The sequence below is a fragment of the Aricia agestis genome, chromosome 7 (assembly GCF_905147365.1).
Source record: "Aricia agestis chromosome 7, ilAriAges1.1, whole genome shotgun sequence".
Taxonomy (NCBI): Eukaryota; Metazoa; Arthropoda; class Insecta; order Lepidoptera; family Lycaenidae; genus Aricia; species Aricia agestis.
The window spans coordinates 15,628,857-15,649,010 of NC_056412.1; the positions used below are offsets into that span (position 1 = coordinate 15,628,857).

The window sequence follows — 20,154 nt, forward strand, 5'->3', positions numbered from 1 at the left end:
GATGGCGCCCGTGTGCATTGCACACATTGCACATATGGTAGCGGGGGCCCTGTGTACTAGCTGTCCCGACTCCCGGCAAACATTGTTTTGCCCTATTTCGCCCAGGCCATGTAGCTAGCTGTAGCCCATTCTCAGACCTACTGAATATGCATATAAAATTTGGTAAAAATCAGTGAAACCATTTCGGCGGAGTATGGTAATTAACATTGTGACTATGAATAATTATTATATTGACCGGGAATGACGTGAAAAAGAGATGTTGTATTTTTGTATTATTTTCCTAAAATTGTTTAACTATAACTAGGTTTTTAATGTGTAATATTGGTAGAATATTAATCGTTAGATATTAGTTACCTATCGTGCAGAAGTGTAGGAAAGTAATGCAATACCTATCCAGAAACATACTATTTTGTCATTAGTGATCCTGATCCCTCCAAAACTCCATCGAAAAAGTAAAGAGTTTACCACTGTTATGTTGTCTACCACTTTACTGAATCGATCGACTTGACTTCTTAACTGTATTGATTTTTATCAACTTTTACTTAGACTTTGATTAGACTTTAGATCTGACAAATTAATAAGACAATAATTTATAGAAAAACAATGCTGAAAAATATTGTTTTCCCGCCATAATAATATACTCGACACTGGGCATGGTTAAATAGCCGTAGTGCCATAATAAGAAAAAAAAGGCTAATGACAAATGTCAAATGTCAGCTGATGTTTCAATTTCTTCTTATTTCTGTGGTCTTATTGGTTTCTGTGTTCGTGCAGTTCATCGGCGCTTTATAATTAAAAATCGATAATAGAGTGCAACTAATCAATTAATTACATTTACATACAATATCTACATGATATACACAGTGCACATTCCTTATGTATGCTAATTGGTAATCGTGTTTATCTCGCCTAAAACAATGGATATCTTCATCACTTTATTTTACATATTATTTTGCATTTGCGTAGTTTATCCGCCTAGTGAATTTGTGTCAGCCGGATTTACGATACCTCAAATCTTTGACGGGTACCTAGCGTCTGAGAACGTGAACTTTATCGGCTACCATTTGAAGCGCATAACTATAACGTGCTGCTTGCATTCGCTACTTCCTCTGGGGTACTTCTTCACGCTATGGTGCGGCGGCGAGCGAGGCCTGTGGTTGCAGTATGCGGCCGGGTGCGCTGCGCTCATCCCCGTCATGTTCTTATACCACTTGTGCTCCTGGTATGAGAACAACAAGAAAAATCACCCGGTGGTCAGATCTCTCATCCCTTATGTACCAGAGGGTAGCGACTGGAGGATCATCGCTGTTGACTTTAACAGAGAGTTTCGGAGGTAAGGTGGTTTAGGCATACTTACATTATGCATATAACAGCAAATGTAACCCAGGGCTAATTTTAACTGAGACATACTTAGACAACATCTACTTAGATTGGTGGACCTTTTTGTTGTTTTTGTCGATAGATGTTTTCATGTTCATATATTTAAAAACTAAACTTTGAATCAAACTGCAAACTGTACTTTTATTTTTCTTTTAGTTTCCTTATAAAATATCAGTCATCAAGACTCATGCTAAATCCAAAAAGCAAGATTTTGCAGAATCAACCTTTAATTAATTATCCAACTTAATTGAGTCAAATACTAATATTTCAGTGTGGATAAGATATCAATACCTCTGAGTGCAACAAGCAAGTTTGTTGCCACACCGACATGGCTGATAAAAGTGACTCAGTACAGCGTGAATGCTGTTAAGCAGGAAGATGCTGCTCTTGTTGCTACTGCTGTAAGTATGACTAAAAAGTATTAATCTAATATATAAAATTCTCTTCTCGTTTGCATGTGAACTCCTCCAAAACGGCTCAACCGATTTTAAGGTTTTATATGCACATATATGTTAGGCCTGTGAATAGGTTTTTATCTACTTTTTATATTGATACTAGAAATTATACAGGGTGTAATAAGACCACTTCCGATAACTTTGGGGTATGATTATACTACATTTTCTGATTACGAATATGTTTTTTTTTTTTTTTTTTTTTTTTAATTTTTTAAATTTTTTATTCTTTATTTTTTTATAATTAAAACCCTTTAAACATGATAATAAACCACATAGAAAAATATTTTAAAATATTTTTTTAAATTTTATTATTTTTACCCCAATAAGCATTTGCAAGCGCGCGGTCAACGTTCTCGTGTTCCGAGTAGGTACAAACCCGAGAACGTTGACCGCGTTAATCAGCTGTTAGCTCCGCCCTACGCACGCTAAGTCGAAAGGTCGTATGCGACGAATGACGATACACTACGAGTTACGACTTACGACAGAACACACAGAAACCCTAATGTATGTCTTTTCAATTTCAAACCCATGAAGGTCACCATGACGTGGAACTTAGAACTCTGACCTCTGACCTCTCATCTAAGCTACTTGCAGTGTTAAGAGTTTAATGGTAGCTCATGTAGAAAAATGTAAGTAACTGTCTGTGCATGTGTAACAACTTACGACAGTATGGCAAACTTCTAAGATTATTAGACTCGTTAAAAAGTTAATCGTAAGTAACGAAACCTATGCGGATGAACTGTTTATCCGCAATCGTCACTTATCAATCGAAATAACAGATGATACACGAAAAAACCTCATACATAAAACTGGCAATTAACTTACGTGAAAAATGTTGAGTTCAAGTGTTCTTACTTCTTTATGCATTTTGAAAATAGTCCTTAACACCAAGCAATAAGACCAGTCACCACCAAGAACGTCAAAAAAACTTCTCGTTAACGAAATGTATCACACCACAAAGTATTTTATTACAACTGAAATAATAATCAATTATTAACACTTTACACAATACTACCACGTTTTGATACTTGAAGTAATTGTTAAAAAATCAAACTTATCTCCTAACAACTCTAACAACCTATTACCTCAATGCTCAAATGGCTACTAAATTAAAAAATCTATTTTAATTTTTGAAATAATGTTCGTCGTGTATCGACTTTCGGAAGTAGTCAAAAGACACCGACAAAAGGCGGCTTGCTTTGATCGCGGCACCGACAAAGCGCGCCGCTCTGCAGGTGCCGACGCACGTGTCGCTAATCCATTTCAAGGACAATCTAAGTGTTGTACCCTATAAATTCAATACTATTTAGTCGATATTTAAATTACCATTAAATAATAAAAATTATAACTATTATTTAGTAGATCTCATCTCATTTTTTAAATTCGATACCTACATTGTCGTGATAAAGTGATTGTTATACCGTGGTACGCGTTATGCGCGTCTAAAATACTTTAATACCTAATTAATTAAATAACTTTTAATTATTGTCGCTTTTCTTAATATTGAGTAAATATTTGTTTATTTTTAGTTTGACAGTAATCAATACGTACTCGTATGCAAAACAATTAATACGATTTATCGATAAAAAAATTATCGATTACTCAAAATATTCACATTGCACAGGGATACATCCCTATTATTAAACACTTGACCGTTATTTGAAGCATAATAATTGAGATAGGCACTTCCGTTTCCGCAGATTTTACCTCCTTTTCTTTCCTGAATGTTGGTAGCTCTGTCAACCTTGGCGCCATCATCGAGCAGGTAGAGGGAGAATTCCCGCTCGACTATGATCATTGGCGTTTTGTTTTCCGCACCGCACAGTCGTGCTCAGAAGTCATTACGTATTATACCTCCTTATTATATAACTCCCAGTTATATATTTAAGTATAAAGTGAAATAATTTCAGTGTTGTGTTTTTACCGTTTTTCAAGGTTTTGGTAATTCACGTAAGTTATATTTTTATACATTTTTTCTTTAGAAAAGATGAACATTTCATATTAATAACGATTTTATCGTTCGTATCGTTACTTTAATAACGAATATAAATTTAAATACTACATTTAAATTTTTAAATATTAATTTTCTAGTTAAGTTCTTGTGTTTGTGTTCTTTCCTAGGTTAAGGTAGCTATTAATAATGAATAACGAATGTGAATTTGTTCATGATTCGGTAGTGACACCAGCTAACGTTAGATTTGAAACTACCCACTAATGTGGTTAATAAAAAATTGCACATTGTTCTCGTGCAAGGTCATCTAGTAGTAGTAGTTGAACAAATGATTCGAGCTCGTCATCGACTTCTACTTCACACAGCAAACGTAAATCGAGGCGCCGCCGCCACAAAAAGGGGGGGAGCAAATACAGACTGCGCTATAACCACCCTTTAGCTAAATTAACTCAAGAGGTTAATGAACTTAACAAAAAGGTTAATTATTTTTACGAAAACCGATCTATTTTTCAAATGAAAATGAAACGACCGTTAGAAATTCTTTATAACCGAATCTTGTTTTTGAAATTGAAACAAAACTTAAAGAAACGTCCGTTACGAAAACTTCTCTTTCGGGGGTTTTGGCTATATTAAATAAATATTCAACATAATAACGAATGGTCAGAAGTTCGTTATTCTGAAGTTCAAGAATTTTATAATCATATACTAGTTTTTGTTGATTTAGAGGTCAATGATGAGCTTAAATATTTAGATTTAAAAAAAAAAAAAAGGCTCACGTGCACAAATCATACGCGGCATTATTATATTGCGTACTTATGCAGCGCGGAGCATTGAAATCTGCTCTTGAGAAATTGTTACAATGGTCACACGTTTCAAGCTTGACCCCTGAAGGTTTAATGAAACCGTTAAGGATTTGTATCACAACGTCAGAGTTACTTCAATTAATTTGTGGTCTGAGCTGGGCTTTGAGATCTATGAGGTTTTCAAATGAGACGCAATGCAATTATCAATTTCGTTCATGACCCAGTTCTGGCAATCATTTTATCTAAGTTAATTCCGAGTTGCTGGTGTCACTACTCGAAAAGACTGAGGGAGCTCGCAAAACCTTTGTTGCGAATAGTCAGAACAATGTTGCTGCCGCTGCGCAAGCGGGTTCTAGAGCAACAGATTGACTCGCCGCCCCCCGCAGGGGCAGGCTAAGAGTTATATATCCGCGCAGGGTATGTCTCATGGATGTTGTGCTAGCTCGCACATTTCCCATGCTCACCAGTCTGCGCAAGGCTGTTCTTACAATCGTCCCCCGCAGGGACAAACAATAAATTTTGAACCACAGTCAATGCCTAGCAATGCACGAAGTTCTTTTCACTCGAGAGCTTAGCCTACCCCCGCAGAGGCAGACTAAGAATTATATACCCGCGCAGGGTATGTCTCATGGATGTTGTGCTAGCTCGCACATTTCCCATGCTCACCAGTCTGCGCAAGGCTGTTCTTACAATCGTCCCCCGCAGGGACAAACAATAAATTTTGAACCACGGTCAATGCCTAGCAATGCACGAAGTTCTTTTCACTCGAGAGCTTAGCCTACCCCCGCAGAGGCAGACTAAGAATTATATACCCGCGCAGGGTATGTATCATGGATGTTGTGCTAGCTCGCACATTTCCCATGATCACCAGCCTGCGCAAGGCTATTCATACAATCGTACCCCACGGGGACAAAGAAATAATTTTGAACCACGGTCAATGCCTGGCAATGCACGAAGTTCCTTTCACTCGAGAGGAGCTCGATTGGACAACTGAGGGAACTTCCACGGCAAAAGTACCCGTGAATATGCCGCTTCTCTTTCGGATCTCGGGAATCTCTGGGATCTCGGGAATGCCAAAAAACGTAACTGACAATCAAAAATTCAGAGCGGGTCAAACTTTGAAGTTTTACCACCGTTTCTCGTTGGCAGCGCCTAGATGCTCCAGGTTATTATTATAAAGATTCTAAAAGGGTACCGCATACCATTCATGGAGAAACCACCTCGGTTCATTCCAAAATTAAATCAAAATCGTTTTTCTACCACAGAGTCTGAAGATATGTATCTCCAAATTCGACAAATGATATTCCAGGGTGTCTTAGAAGTTGCCAGCCCCTTGCCAAGTTTTATTTCGACAATGTTTCTGGTCCCTAAGGTCGACGGGTCCTGCCGTCCTATTTTCAATCTTTCCACTCTATTCGATTATGTTTTGACTCAGCCATTCGGGCTCATAAATGTTCAACTAATGACAGTTTCGTTTTGCAACCCGACGATTGGCTTTGCAAAATATACCTGTCCCAAGCTTATTTTACCTGGCAGTCGCTCCATCGCACTGACGGCTCCTACGTCTGTATACAAGGGACAGTTGCTGCAAATTACTTGCTTATTGTCCGGTCACCTGCTTCCCTGACCAATTGGGTTAAACAAACCCTCAGAGAGCAAGTTCTGCGTATCATTGTTTATTAGGACGATTATCTTATTGCTTATTAAAACAAAATCATCCTACAGAAGCATGTCCACATTTTGCTTCAAAGGCTTTACTTACGCCTCAACAAGACCTGGTATTTGTAGGTGTTCGTTGGAACACGTTTCAAAACGAAAAGCTACTTCCAGGCGAGAAAATGTCTAAAATTCATCAAAAGATTTTACCAGTCCTGCCTTTTTTTTTGACTGCCATAGTGTTTCAAACAGCTTGGACCCCCTGGAATTACGCCGAGATGTTGCTTCACTCTGCATCCTCTATGGGTTGTATCACGGGGAGTGCTCTGAGGAATTGTTCGGAATCATACCACCTGCAACTTTTCGCTATCGTCCCACGCGAAAAACATACCATCCTCATCATCTTGATGAGTGGCAGTCTTCCACAGTGCGTTTTTTGCGTAACTTTCTGCCGCGCACTGTAAAACTCTGGAATGAACTGTCACCAGCAGTATTTCCGGACCGATACGACCTGCAAACCTTCAAGAAAAGAGCGTATACCCTCTTAAAAGGTCGGCAACGCACCTACGCACCTGCAGCTCTTCTGATGTTGCGAGTGTCCATGGGCGACGGTAGTTGCTTACCATCAGGTGACCCGTTTGCTCGTTTGCCCCCTTATTTAATAAAAAAAAAAAAAAAAAAAAAAGTCCTGAGTCCTGACAAAGAGTCTGGTAGATCTAAAGACCTTGCAGAGCATCCTCGGTCTCCTGAACTTCGCCAGTTTCATAGTACCGAAGGCTACATTACCGAGCTCTCTTGACTCTTCTCATAGACTTGGATAAGTCCGCATTTCCGAATCGCTGCTCTCTACCGAGACAATCGTTACGTTTAGCGACGATCTTCGGTGGTGGTTGCAAAGTCATCATCTATCAACTTCCATTCATTGGGGTCCACCATCGCACTGCTTGGCAACAGATGCGTCGGACCTAGCTTGGGGTGCTCAACTCGACCACCTTTCCTTAACGGGGACATGGTCAGCATAAGAATTTCATGCATTACAATCAGAAAGAGCTTCTAGCGCTCTGCTTCTCCTAGGTCAGCAGTCAGCACCAGACTCTCACTCGCTCGACAGTTCTTTGGCAGAGCGACAAACGAACAGCTATAACCTATATTTGGGACGAAGGTCTCACCAGGTCAGATGCCCTGATGGACATAACCATTCAGATTTTTCGAGTTATTGGATCATTCCCAAATCTGTTAACTTCTTGCACGGAGAAGATCAGAAAATGCGGCTTACTTGTGTGACCGATCTATTTGCTTCCGCCGAAGCTAATGTAGTGACTAATTATGTAACTCTCGACTTGACCGATCAAGCAGGTTTATATCACGATGCTATGATGCTCACAAGCCGACGGCCACAGTCCTTGCAAAATTCTTAGCTTATCTATTTTTAATAGATTAAGCTCTCTTATAACACTATTTTCTTACATAAGTAGATATCTTCCATGTCTGATACAGAGATTTCTGGCCCTTTAAGTTCTTACGGTTTGGTAAAACATGTTAAAATCTATTGCATTGAAAAAGCTTGTACAACATAAATTAAAAACTTATTGAAGTCTTATACTGTTGACGCCAGTTGACGCAAGTCATTTATTTGTATTTTTTAGACATACAGATATTTTGCTTTTGTTTTCGTCGGGCAGACGTGTACATGATCTTACACACTGTAAGAAAACAGTGGTTTAAAATTCTTAATGTGATTAATTTATTTAGTCATAACTAAAACGAACAGTTCTGATTCTAGGCAATCTAGCTGGAAGATTTTAAGCAATCCCAGTAATAAGCAACCTTGCTGTTTACTGGTTGCTTGTCTGAGACAACTGCACCACCAGGTAACGTCCGCTCAGCTATGGCTGAAAGTTGGATAGACAATGTATCCATTCATGAAATACTTTTGGGGCCGTTATTGAAAATCGGTACAAAAAACTAGTACTTTAATCTAATTCTAACGATTTAAGAAATTATTTTGTTCCTTTAGTTGATTTCATTATGTCCATATCAAAGCTTTTACAAGTTGTATTTTTGATTTGTCAATGAGTTTTTGGTGTAGTAATTGTGTAAAAAAGTGTTTGAACACTGGATTTTCTATTCCATCACTCTTATATCACCTATATATTCATTTATAAAGTTTTAGAAGTATTCCCACAAGGAATTACTATTTTTATTTTATATTGTTATATTTTCTTTTCACATTGGCGTCTTACTTTTATTTTGTCACATTGGCGTACATCATCACCAGGCGATAACAAACACGTCTCAATTATTATGCTTCAAATAACGGTCAAGTGTTTAATAGCAGCGTTTTACCCTGAAATAAAACGCTTATTAAATACTTACCTTATTTGAAGCATAACTTTATTTCTGCCTGGTGTAATTTCGACTCAATGATCATAGTCGAGCGGGAATTCTCCCTCTACCTGCTCGATGATGGCGCCAAGGTTGACAGAGCTACCAACATTCAGGAAAGAAAAGGAGGTAAAATCTGCGGAAACGGAAGTGCCTATCTCAATTATTATGCTTCAAATAAGGTAAGTATTTAATAAGCGTTTTATTTCAGGGTAAAACGCTGCTATTTTACAAAGTTTTTTCTTCAATTTTGTTCAGTCGGCTGTCTAACACGCGCCGTGCTGGTGTAGGTACTGTGACGTTTTTGTTTAAGTTTTGTAATTTTACGTTTAGATGTTGTCATATTATTGCTTGTTTTGTGTATTGTTAACTATTTTTTTTTATGTTTGTAATTAATAACGGGCCGTGACAAGATACGTCCGATGAATGTGCGATGCTTTAAGGAACAGGTGAACATCGTCGTCGATAGACGATAGTGCGGTTTAAACAGTGCAATAAAAAGTGTTTAAAGAATTGGAATGTCTCCTGTAATTACTTTTGTTAAGTGTTGAATAACTCTGCAATCTACATCGAGTTAGATGGATCATGGAGCACAGTTCGAACTTCATTTCATAAAAGCAGACAGCTGATCACAGGTCAGTGAACATGTTATCACGTATGTTTTCCATTGATAGGTATTGATAGGTGCAGTAGGTAACTGTGTATGTATTTTTACAGATGTATAAATCGGATGATGATCGGATGTGAATTATGATTTCTTTTCCTTTTTGGCCGGAAGTAAAAACTGAGTATTTTTGAGTAAAAACCTGAGAAACGGTAATTAATAAATTGTAACATTTTGTTAAATCGTGAAAACTATTGTAATTTAATAATCATTACAATATTGGTGGTTTATTCACTACCTACGGGCTAGGGTATAGGGCACACCACGATCAGCTGTTTTGTCTTAACTCATGACTAGCGCAGAGCCGCGCGCGCGGTATTCGGCGCGGGCGGCGCGGGGGGGCCGGCTCGGCCCGGGGTTTCATTCATTGGCGGCGGGCGATATTATCGCTCATTAACTGCACGCATTATACATTGCGTGTTAAAAATTTTGACTATTTTAAAAACTGGCGATTACATGAAAATTTCTTGCACCAATGGATATATCTCATGCCCTATAATAACCCCACGAAGTTATCGGAAGCGGTCTTTTGACACCCTGTATACATAGCAAAACAATGTTTGTCGGGTCAGCCAGTTATTTATTAAAAGTTTATTAAAAGTCCCAAAACCTTGCCATAATAAATAAGAATCAGCTAATGATACTTTTTATCAAACAGACGGATAGCCATGACTTCTCTACGTCCGGTGAGGATGAGGTGCAGTATGTAAACATCGAAGTGATACCGTCCAGGGAGGACGTAAAGAAGTTTACATTCCGTATAACTACTACAGCTCTGAGAGATCTACAGCCGCACCTGCAGCGTGCAGTGCGAGTGCCCGAACACATATCGCTGCTGCCCACGTTAATAGAAAGATTCATTAAGGTCTTCAAACAGCATGTCGAACAGAATCCTGTTTATTATACTGATCAGGTAAGAAAATTATGTATTTTATAATGTTATGATATTTTTAAGTTTACTAGAGATCGCCCAATGGTCGAAATTCGACCTTACTTGCAACAACATTAGGATCACTACCTATATTTTGTAAAAAATATTGACTTCATCATAGTTTTTTTCAATTCTTGTCTCTGGGCCTCAGCTGATCTCAGACTGGCCGTTTAAGCATCGACTAATCTAAAATTAAATAAAAAAAAAAACAATAATCCATTTTCAATTTGTCAACTTGTTGTCAACAGACTTCAACCATAAATAAAAGAGTGTAGCGCGTGTGTTAATTATTATTATTGTTTGTATGTGCGCGTAATAATAGTTGTAACGACGCCCGCCGAATCGAGTCGATCTTGTTGCATCGGGGCTCGAGGTCAAGGGGCACCGCGGGGTGAAGCGTTCTGGAATGCACCGGCGAGCGCGGCACCCCCGCGCCAGTCGGGACGCGCGAGCGTAAGCTGCACTACTTGATTGTGTACTTTGTTGTTATTATACCTAATTATAGTTATTAATGAGCCACACCTGTATTTTAAGTGCATAAGTAAAGTGAATAAAAGTATTGCACCTTAAAAATTGCGCCCAACTTGTGGCCGGACCACGAAAATGCCGAAAACGCGACAACAAGAAAACGCGAGTGCAGAAGTAACTGACGCTAACATGGCGGCACCCGCGCCCGTGAATACCGGCGCCACATTGTCAGAAGCCCAGTTCACCGCACTTCTAAGCGGCGTGATCCAAAGTCTTCAGTCACAGACACAAGCAGCACCCGCCCCGACTCCGGCGACAGCAACGGTAGGAAATTTCGTCGCGTGCACCGCCCGCTTCGACGGAAAGAAAAACGACGCCGACGCCGTAGAAGCATTTATCGATAACATAGTTACGTACAAAGAGTGTGCGAATGTACCGGACCACATCGCGCTCCGTGGTATGCCTATGCTGCTAACGGGAGAGGCTGCGGTATGGTGGCAAGGCATAAAAGCCACCGTACAAACGTGGGACGACGCAATAAAAAGGCTACGTAACATGTTCGGCGCACCACGTCCCGCCCATTGGATATTTCGCGAGATTTTCGCCCGAGAACAAGAGGACGAGCACGTCGATTCCTTCGTGTCGAAGATCCGTGCCCACTTCGCTCGACTCCCGTACGAGGTTCCCGAAAAAATGAAGATAGACATAATTTATGGACTGTTAAGTGATAGTATTAGGAAGTGCGTGCCGCGCGAGAATATAGATAGCATAGATTGTTTGTTAGAGCGCGCTAGATATGTACGGCACTCTGTTTATAATGTTAACCCGTTAAACGCGGATGGGGGTAAGTTTGTACCAAAGGCGCCCGTTGCCGATGTTTATTCTAATACCGTTAGTAATGCGGATAGTAAAAATAATATCGTGTCTAAACGTGTTAGAACGCGTTGCGCGTCGTGTAGGAGAATTGGTCATACCACCGACGAATGTAGACGCAACGTAACGCCCAATGCCGACGAGGTGAAAGCTAAACCGATTTCTTGTTATGGGTGTGGTAAAGAAGGTGTGATTCGCTCCAAGTGCCCGACGTGCAGGAGCACCGCTTCGACCGACCATCAAGTAAGTTTTCAAACGGCCGTTACGCGCGACGCCGGGGTGGCGCGCGCGGTTATAAAGATTAAAGTGTTTTCGCAGGTTGGTGTCGCTGTGCTGGATACCGGCGCCACCGAGTCCTTGGCCAGCCCAGGACTTTATAAAATATTATTGAACAACGGAGTAAGTTTTAAGCAAGTTCGTCGTACGATTGGTCTCGCCGACGGGACACGACAGGTGAGCAACGTGTTATTATGCGAGACTAAAGTTTATCTTAATAATCGTGAGTTTACGACCAAGTTTTTAGTAATCCCAGAAGCTAATAATAGGACCCTTCTAGGGCAAGATTTCATTGTGCAGGCAGGTATATTACTCGACCTGAAAAACGAATGTTGGCATTTTTCAGACGCACCTGGAGCGAAGTTCCAATTCTTCAAGGGGGAAGCGCGAGTTAACGCCGGCTACACCTCGACTATGCAGCTGACGCTGGAAGAGAACACTCTGATGTTGAGGAACGACGAAGCGACGCAGCTGTCGACAGCTCAGAGGACCCAGCTCAACCAGCTGATCATCAGTCAAGCTGAGCGGTTTGCCGACCGGGGACCGCCGACCAGCTACGCGTCTCACCGCATTCGGGTCGATGAGAGACAGGAGCCTATAGCTTCACCACCGTACCGCTTGTCACAAGGTAAACGTGAATTATTAAATAACGAGCTGGAGAAGCTGCTGGAAGCAGACGTGATTGAGGAGTGCGAGTCGCCCTGGGCGGCAAACGTCGTACTGGTCACTAAGAAAGATGGCGGCGTACGACTATGCGTGGACTACCGGAAGCTCAATGCCGTGACGGAACCGGACCGATACCCGCTGCCGCGCATAGAAGACGTACTGCACGCTGCTAAGACCACTAGCTACATGACCACCCTCGACCTCCGCTCTGGATATTTTCAAGTAAGTGTCTACGATGAGGACAAGGACAAGACAGCATTTATAACACCAGCTGGTACTTACCGGTTCAAGAGGATGCCGATGGGCCTCCGCAACTCAGGCGCTACGTTCCAGAGATTAATCGATCAGTTTAAGTCAAACCTGAGCGTACCGATTGTGACAGATGAGACCGACGGGACCGAGATATCGCAGAGCCCACGTGGAAACAGACCCGTGACAATTTTAGGATACCTCGACGACCTCATCGTCTTGTCCCCAGATTTCAAACAGCACCTGGGAGACCTGGAAGCTGTCTTCAGGAGGCTGGAGGTGTTCAACCTGCGAGTCAACCGTGAGAAGAGTTGTTTCGCCAGAGACTCAGTAAAATTCCTTGGCCATATTATTGTTCCTGGCGGTTTACACGTTGACCCGGATAAGACTGCAGCTATTGCTGAAATGCCTGCTCCAAAGAACGAGAAGCAGCTCAAAGGATTTTTGGCGACGTCGAGCTGGTTCCGACGTTTTGTACCCAACTATGCTGCCTTGGCTAAGCCGTTGACTGACCTCTTAAAGAAGAGTAGTACCTGGAAATGGACTGATGACCAGCAAGCTGCATTTGATCATATTAAAAGACTTTTAGTCACTGCCCCTATTCTTCGACAAGCTGATGAAGCTAAACCTTTTTCCCTCAGGACTGACAGTAGCGGCTACTGCCTCGGAGCTGTCCTGATGCAGGGGGAGGGCCCCGACGAACGGCCCGTGGAGTACGCCAGCAGACTGCTACAACCTGCGGAGAGAAACTACTCAACCACGGAAAGAGAAGCTTTGGCGGTCGTGTGGGCTGTGACGAAGTTCAGAGGGTATATAGAAGGTTCAGAGGTGATTGTTAAATCTGACCATCAGCCCTTGCGCTGGCTGATGAGCTTAAAGACACCGAGTGGCCGCCTAGCAAGGTGGGCCCTGACGCTGCAGTCATACAACCTGCAGATACAGTATACTCCTGGTAGAGTGAATGTCATAGCAGACACTCTCAGTCGCCCTCCCTGTTGCAACGGTGGAGCAGAAAGTTGCGAGGTGTGCTTTGTCACTGTAGACATACCGCACAAGACTCCTGCAGAGGTGCGTGAGAGCCAGCTTAAAGATACCGACTTGAAGAACATTATCGAAGATTTAGAGGCCACCGACGATCCCTTTAGGGGGAGGAATTGGTCAGAAAAAGGGTACCTGATGTCAGATGGTATATTGTATAGATGTACCCCCGAAGCCGATGACGCTGATACTGCTTGCCTTGTGATTCCAGCACACGAGAGAGAGCAGGTGCTCGCCGAGTTTCACGACGCACCCACAGCAGGCCATTTCGGAGTGGAGAGAACCCTGCAACGCATCAGGACCCGGTACTTTTGGATGGGTATGAGAACATACGTTACCAATTATATAAAAGGATGTACTGCGTGCCAACGCTACAAGGCAGATAACAGGAAGCCTGCCGGCTTGCTCCAAACGCCTGCGACAAACCGACGCTTTGAGGGCATCGCTGTTGATTTGTTTGGGCCTTTGCCGAGAACAGCTAAAGGCAACCGCTGGATTTTGATAGTGGAGGATGTCTGTTCCCGATGGACAGAGCTGTTTGCCCTGGAGAACGCCACCAGCGTGGAATGTGCCGCTGCCCTGGTAAGCGAGGTATTCTTGAGATTCGGAGTACCACGGAGGATGATTAGCGATAACGGAGTGCAGTTTGTCGCTGAGGTGATGCAGCAAGTTTGCCACACCTTCGGCATCAAACAGTCGCTGACCCCTCTATATCATCCCGAGGCGAATCCCGTAGAGAGGAAGAACCGCGACCTAAAGCCGCAGCTTGCTATCCTAGTGGGGAGAGATCACGGCTCCTGGGACGAACACCTGCCCGCAATTAGGTTTGCGATGAACACGGCAACGACGGCGAGCACCGGTTCTACCCCGTCATTCCTTACCTTCGGAAGAGAGCTGCGAGCTCCTTCCGACGTGATATCAGATATGAGAGCTATTGTGGAAAACGATAATTTCGTTCCTAATATTACTCCATACTTACGCAGGTTGTCGACAGCACTCGTAGACGCGCGAGAGGTTCACGAGCGTGCCCAGTCCATCCAGAAGAAGTACGCCGATAAAGGTAGGAGAGCACCACCGGATCACGAGGTAGGTAGTTTAGTCCTCTTAAACACTCACGGACCGAACAGTGTCGGATCCGGGCAGTCTGTTAAGTTTATTCCGAAGAGAGACGGTCCCTATCGTATCAGTGAAGTAGTTAGTCCCACGACGTATCTTCTAGAAGGCATTGGACGTTACCACGTGTCACAATTGACGCCATACGTTGGCGAATTAGAAGCACCTGTTAGGGTCAAACGTAAGCGGGGGCGACCCCGTAAGTGCTAGTCCGAACGCGGGACGCTAGTTCGAACTAGAGGGGGAGTTTGTAGCGCGTGTGTTAATTATTATTATTGTTTGTATGTGCGCGTAATAATAGTTGTAACGACGCCCGCCGAATCGAGTCGATCTTGTTGCATCGGGGCTCGAGGTCAAGGGGCACCGCGGGGTGAAGCGTTCTGGAATGCACCGGCGAGCGCGGCACCCCCGCGCCAGTCGGGACGCGCGAGCGTAAGCTGCACTACTTGATTGTGTACTTTGTTGTTATTATACCTAATTATAGTTATTAATGAGCCACACCTGTATTTTAAGTGCATAAGTAAAGTGAATAAAAGTATTGCACCTTAAAAGAGTATATAATTCGTATGTATAGGCTTGTCACTCAAAAATCTGTAACGTGTGTCTGTGTCTGTGTGTAACGGTTTATTTGTTAAAAATATATATAATAAAAGCATAATTTTAAAATAATATTAGCTCGATGCACTCCTTCACCATATAAACTATAACTGTGCAAAATTCATGCACCTACGTATCCCCATTTTTCGTAAAAAGGGTTACAAAGTTTTTCTCTCACGTATTAATATATAGATTTTAAATACTCAAAACTGTTTCCAAGATAACCATGCATTCTTTTGGCCTACTTTATATCTGTGCCAAAATAATCAAAAGGTCAACTATATTTGTATATTTTTTGAGATAGAAAGAAAAATAAAAATATAAGGAGCAACTATTATACCACTGTGTAGGACAAACAAAATATTTTTCTGCTTAGGAGTTGGAACTATGCATTGGATGCATGCAGAACCAAGCTGATGTGAAACTAAACAAGCGCTGTGAACCCGTCGTGCTTGAAGGAGACCAGGCTGAGCAACCACCATGCCAACAATGCAACTGCAGGTGATTAAATATTGTCATATTTATGAAATGTGTAATCCGTATACTTCCATTCCATACTAATATTACTAGCTATAAGCCGAGCTTTGTGAGGGCTCGCGTCGTCACACTTTAACTGACTGATGATAACACATCTATATATAAATAAAAATTACTAAGTATGTTAAAGCACAAATCAATAATTATAGGTGTGATAGTTTTTCCGTAAAGTGTACCACAAAATGTACGGGTTGTGACTTGTGGGATATACTAGGGCTTGCTTTGCTCGCCCTGATAAATGCGAAAATGTGTCTGTCTGTCTATCTGCCCTCTTCACGCTCAAACCGCTCAGCCGATTTTGCTGTTTGGTATGAAGATACTTTGAAGCCCTAGGAAGAACATAGGATACTTATTATCCCAGCAAAATGTACAGTTCCCGCGGGATAAACTAATTTAGGCTCAACGTTGTCGCGGGCGTCATCTAGTATAATTATAGACAGTAAAAAATACATCATTATGTTAGGTGTTGTTGGTTTGCGGGCGAATATAATTCTACAATTTTGTGTGGTAGCAAGACTCATTCAATGTACACGAAATAAATGTAACTACTTTTGATTAGACCTTGATGATAGTTTGATGTTTCATTAGGCGATTTTAGCTGTACTTCTACATCCGCACGCGTATGAATGCGTGGGTTGCTGCTCAGATAATTACTTAAATACAATGATATAATAATAAAAAACTCCAAGCAGATAATTATGTTACTACCGCGCGCGTTGTAAAGCTTCAAATACGTCAATTGGGTCGTCTTTTATTTAGTCTGTCTCTTTTATATAAATGGCATTTCGTATCTTTTGTTTCACTTATCTGTCAAATTTGTCAATGTTGTTCGGAAGAGATTTAAGCCGGAAAATAGTATGAAAGTAACAGATCTGTTTAAGTAGAATATCATTGCTTAAATGTTTTTATGAGTATTGTGATGAACCACGATAACATTTTACAATATACTAGCTGTGTAGTTAAACTTTGTTACTAAAAAAATATTTTAACCAGTTTGCTTATAATCATGCTTGATAAAGTAGAAAATTGACTTGACGGTCTAAAACAAAACATTGTATATCTGTCGCAGCCGACTGATTTGAATAGCCGTTCAATCAAACAGCTAGCCCTTTGACTGAACAACGTCATTCAATCACACGTCTAGCTTTTATATTGAATATTTTAGTCGCTCAAAACGTTCAACACTACAGCTGATTCAAAAGCTGCCGTCTAATTGAAGTAGTTCAGCGCGCACCGCTGCGGCGCTGGGTGCGTTTTATTTGCAATATGGCGTCAACTAGCAGGTGTTTATTGGTGTTTGTGCTTGTTTTTCGGAAAGAAAGTAGTTAATAAAAGTTACAAGTGTTATTAAAGAGACCAAAGTTGTAGAGGCACATACGAGTGAATCAAAATTTCAACAAATATTCGAGGAGAAATTACGGGATTATGAAATGGATGGACGCAGCCCACCGGAAAGGGCGGTTTGGGGGGCACAGTCCCCCGTCAAAACAAAAACAAACACAATCCAGAAAGTCCAAAAGTTGGTTAGGTTAGGTTAGAACTTAGACCACAACACAGGGGGGCTGAGCGAGCGCAGCGAGCGTGCTGCGGCAGCAGCCGGCGACCGTCATCAAAAAAAAGGGGGAAAACAAAAACAAACACAATCCAGAAAGTCCAAAAGTAGGTTAGGTTAGAACAGTGACTGTGCTGCGGCAGCAGCCGGCGACCGCCACAAAACACGCTTCAGAATTTTTTATTTTTACTTATTGCATTAAACTTTTGGTCACCCTTTAAACTTAATCAAAGAATAATCTTTCAATAAAATACAAAAAGTTTTCCTATTCTCCCAAATTACATATTAAGCTAATGGTCGCCCAAGTTAATTTGCCATTAAACCAGTAGGCTAAGCGTCGTCTAGCTGTAGTGTTGAACGTTGTAGTCAACAAGTCGGCTAAACGACGTATAGCCGTGTGACTGAATGGCGTTGTTCAGTCAAAGGGCTGTTTGATTGAACGGCTATCTAAACCAGTCGGCTGCCACATATCCATATAATATGTAAATATAGTGTGATTCTATTATTTTTTAAGGTAAAGAATAATAATACATCTTCATCTTTAACAAAACAAAGAAACAAAACCCATATTAAACTTTTTTTAAACAACATAACTGTTCATTAAGTCATGCCATATCTTTTGTCTCTATCAACTACATTTCTCTCTCTTTCTAGGGTGCTTTGGTGCTGAGCATTAATGCCTTATGTTTTGTCTCCATCATCCCCTCTTTCTATGGCGCTCTGGTGCTGAGCAGTAATGCCATATATTTTGTCTTTACATACTACATCTCTCTCTTTCTAGGGTGTTCTTGTGCTGTGCTGTAATGCCATAATTATCTTTTGTCTCTATCTTCTACATCTCTTTTAGGGCGCTCTGGTGCTGTGCAGTAATGCCTTATGTTTTGTCTCTATCACCCTCTCTTTCTAGGGCGCTCTGGTGCTGTGCAGTAATACCATATCTTTTGTCTCTATCTACTACATCTCTCTGTCTTTCTAGGGAGCTCTGGTGCTGTGCAATAATGCCTTATGTTTTGTCTCTATCGTCCTGTCTTTCTAGGGCGCTCTTGTGCTGTACAGTAATGCCCTATGTTTTGTTTCTATCTATTATATATCTCTCTTTCTAGGGTCTTCTGGTGTTGTGCAGTGTGCAGAAATCCCAAGTCTCTATCTACTAAATCTCTCTCTTTCTAGGGCGCTGTGGTGCTGTGCGTGCATGGCGCGGTGGTGGGCGGCGCGTGCGGGCGCGGCGGGGGCGTGGCTTGCGGCGCGCGGGTCCTGCCCCGTCTGCCGCGCGGTATTCTGCCTGCAGGACGTGTGCCCCGCGCGCCCAGTGACCAGCTAGCCCATGTATATCGTCATAGATATCAAGCGCATCATCCTTGAGCGCGACCAAAACGTTGAGTAAACTATATTGAAGTGATAAGTGCGCGGTATTCTGCCTGCAGGATATCAAGCGCATCATACTTGAGCGCGAGCAAAACGCTGAGTAAACTACAGTGAAGTGATAAGTGCACGGTATTCTGCCTGCAGGACGTGTGCCCCGCGCGCCCTATTCTGGTGAATAAATTAATTGAACTATAGTGCAGTAATGAGTGTAAAGGTTGAAAAAGCCAATGTGAAGCTATATGTCCATTTCGTATTCAACCTTGGTCTCTATCACAAACAGTTATAGTTTTAAAGTGTCGAAATCATCATGAATGGAGTGCAAGAAAGACATTAATTTGAAAAGGGGAACATTGTCCCTCTATTATAAGAATACACATAATATATGTTTTTGTGCAGTTAATCCTTCGATCGTGGATTCTTGGAAATTTATTGTTATTCTATTGTGTCTCGCTCAGAACTTATGGAGCTTGATGGGTTAAAACACATCAAAGATTAAAGATTTTGTATTTTTCTGCCTCTATGGGACCTTGGCTAATGATACGTATGAATATTTTATTATGTATACCACTAGATATTATATTGTAAAGCATTTAAAAATGAACTGTATGCAATGGCCAATGTGTCAGAAAGTTAGCTGCACTTGTCCCTAACTAACATGAAGAGGAGCCATAGCAAACAGTCCTCAGGTGGCATGAGTTGGTTTTTAAGAGTTTTTAAGAGTGGTGTATTTGATACCTCTTTGATGTTTACTGTAAGACATGTAAGTTATACTTATGAAATATTCCATTGATATATTCCTAGTAGTGCAAGTAGCATTAATGTCATTGTTAGTCTTTAGTAGATTTGGTGTCTATATACAGGTGAACTAAAATGTTCGACAATAAATAAAGCCATGATTTGTTATTCTTTTTGGATACTTTAAAAAGTAGTTTTAAAATCTTTTCTCGTGTTAAAAAATAGACTGATAAAATATGGTGGGTAGAGGAATGTAATGTAGAGACTGATTATATTTGGCATTTCCTTTAAGCTGTGAAACTATAATTCTCTTACTAATAAAAATATTTAGGCATCTGAAATGCTGTACAATGTTTTGTCCTTATCTAACAAGTTAGAAGAGTCACTTGCCTAAAAGGACACAACATTGAAAAACTTATTCATTGAATAATATTTTTTTAACAAGGGGATAAGAGTAGAC

At 41.3% G+C, this 20,154-nt stretch overlaps 1 protein-coding gene across 1 annotated transcript; it reads left to right on the plus strand.

Annotated features, from left to right (window-relative positions):
* The first annotated feature begins 753 nt into the window (after positions 1-753).
* Positions 754-19,367, plus strand: LOC121728817 (E3 ubiquitin-protein ligase TM129). Its single transcript, XM_042117118.1, has 5 exons — positions 754-1,333; positions 1,652-1,781; positions 9,953-10,207; positions 15,882-16,006; positions 18,765-19,367. Exons 1-5 carry the CDS (start codon positions 918-920, stop codon positions 18,913-18,915), a joined length of 1,077 nt encoding a protein of 358 aa, XP_041973052.1. The 5' UTR covers positions 754-917; the 3' UTR covers positions 18,916-19,367.
* The last annotated feature ends 787 nt before the right edge of the window (positions 19,368-20,154 follow it).

What these genes read in the sequence shown, in the direction of transcription:
- LOC121728817 (XM_042117118.1), top strand. Translation starts at nt 918, where the DNA reads ATGGATATCTTCATCACTTTATTTTACATATTATTTTGCATTTGCGTA. An exon ending in CTGTTTATTATACTGATCAG is followed by an intron (nt 10,208 to 15,881) that starts GTAAGAAAATTA and finishes TTTTCTGCTTAG; the next exon opens with GAGTTGGAACTATGCATTGG. An exon ending in TGCCAACAATGCAACTGCAG is followed by an intron (nt 16,007 to 18,764) that starts GTGATTAAATAT and finishes CTCTCTTTCTAG; the next exon opens with GGCGCTGTGGTGCTGTGCGT.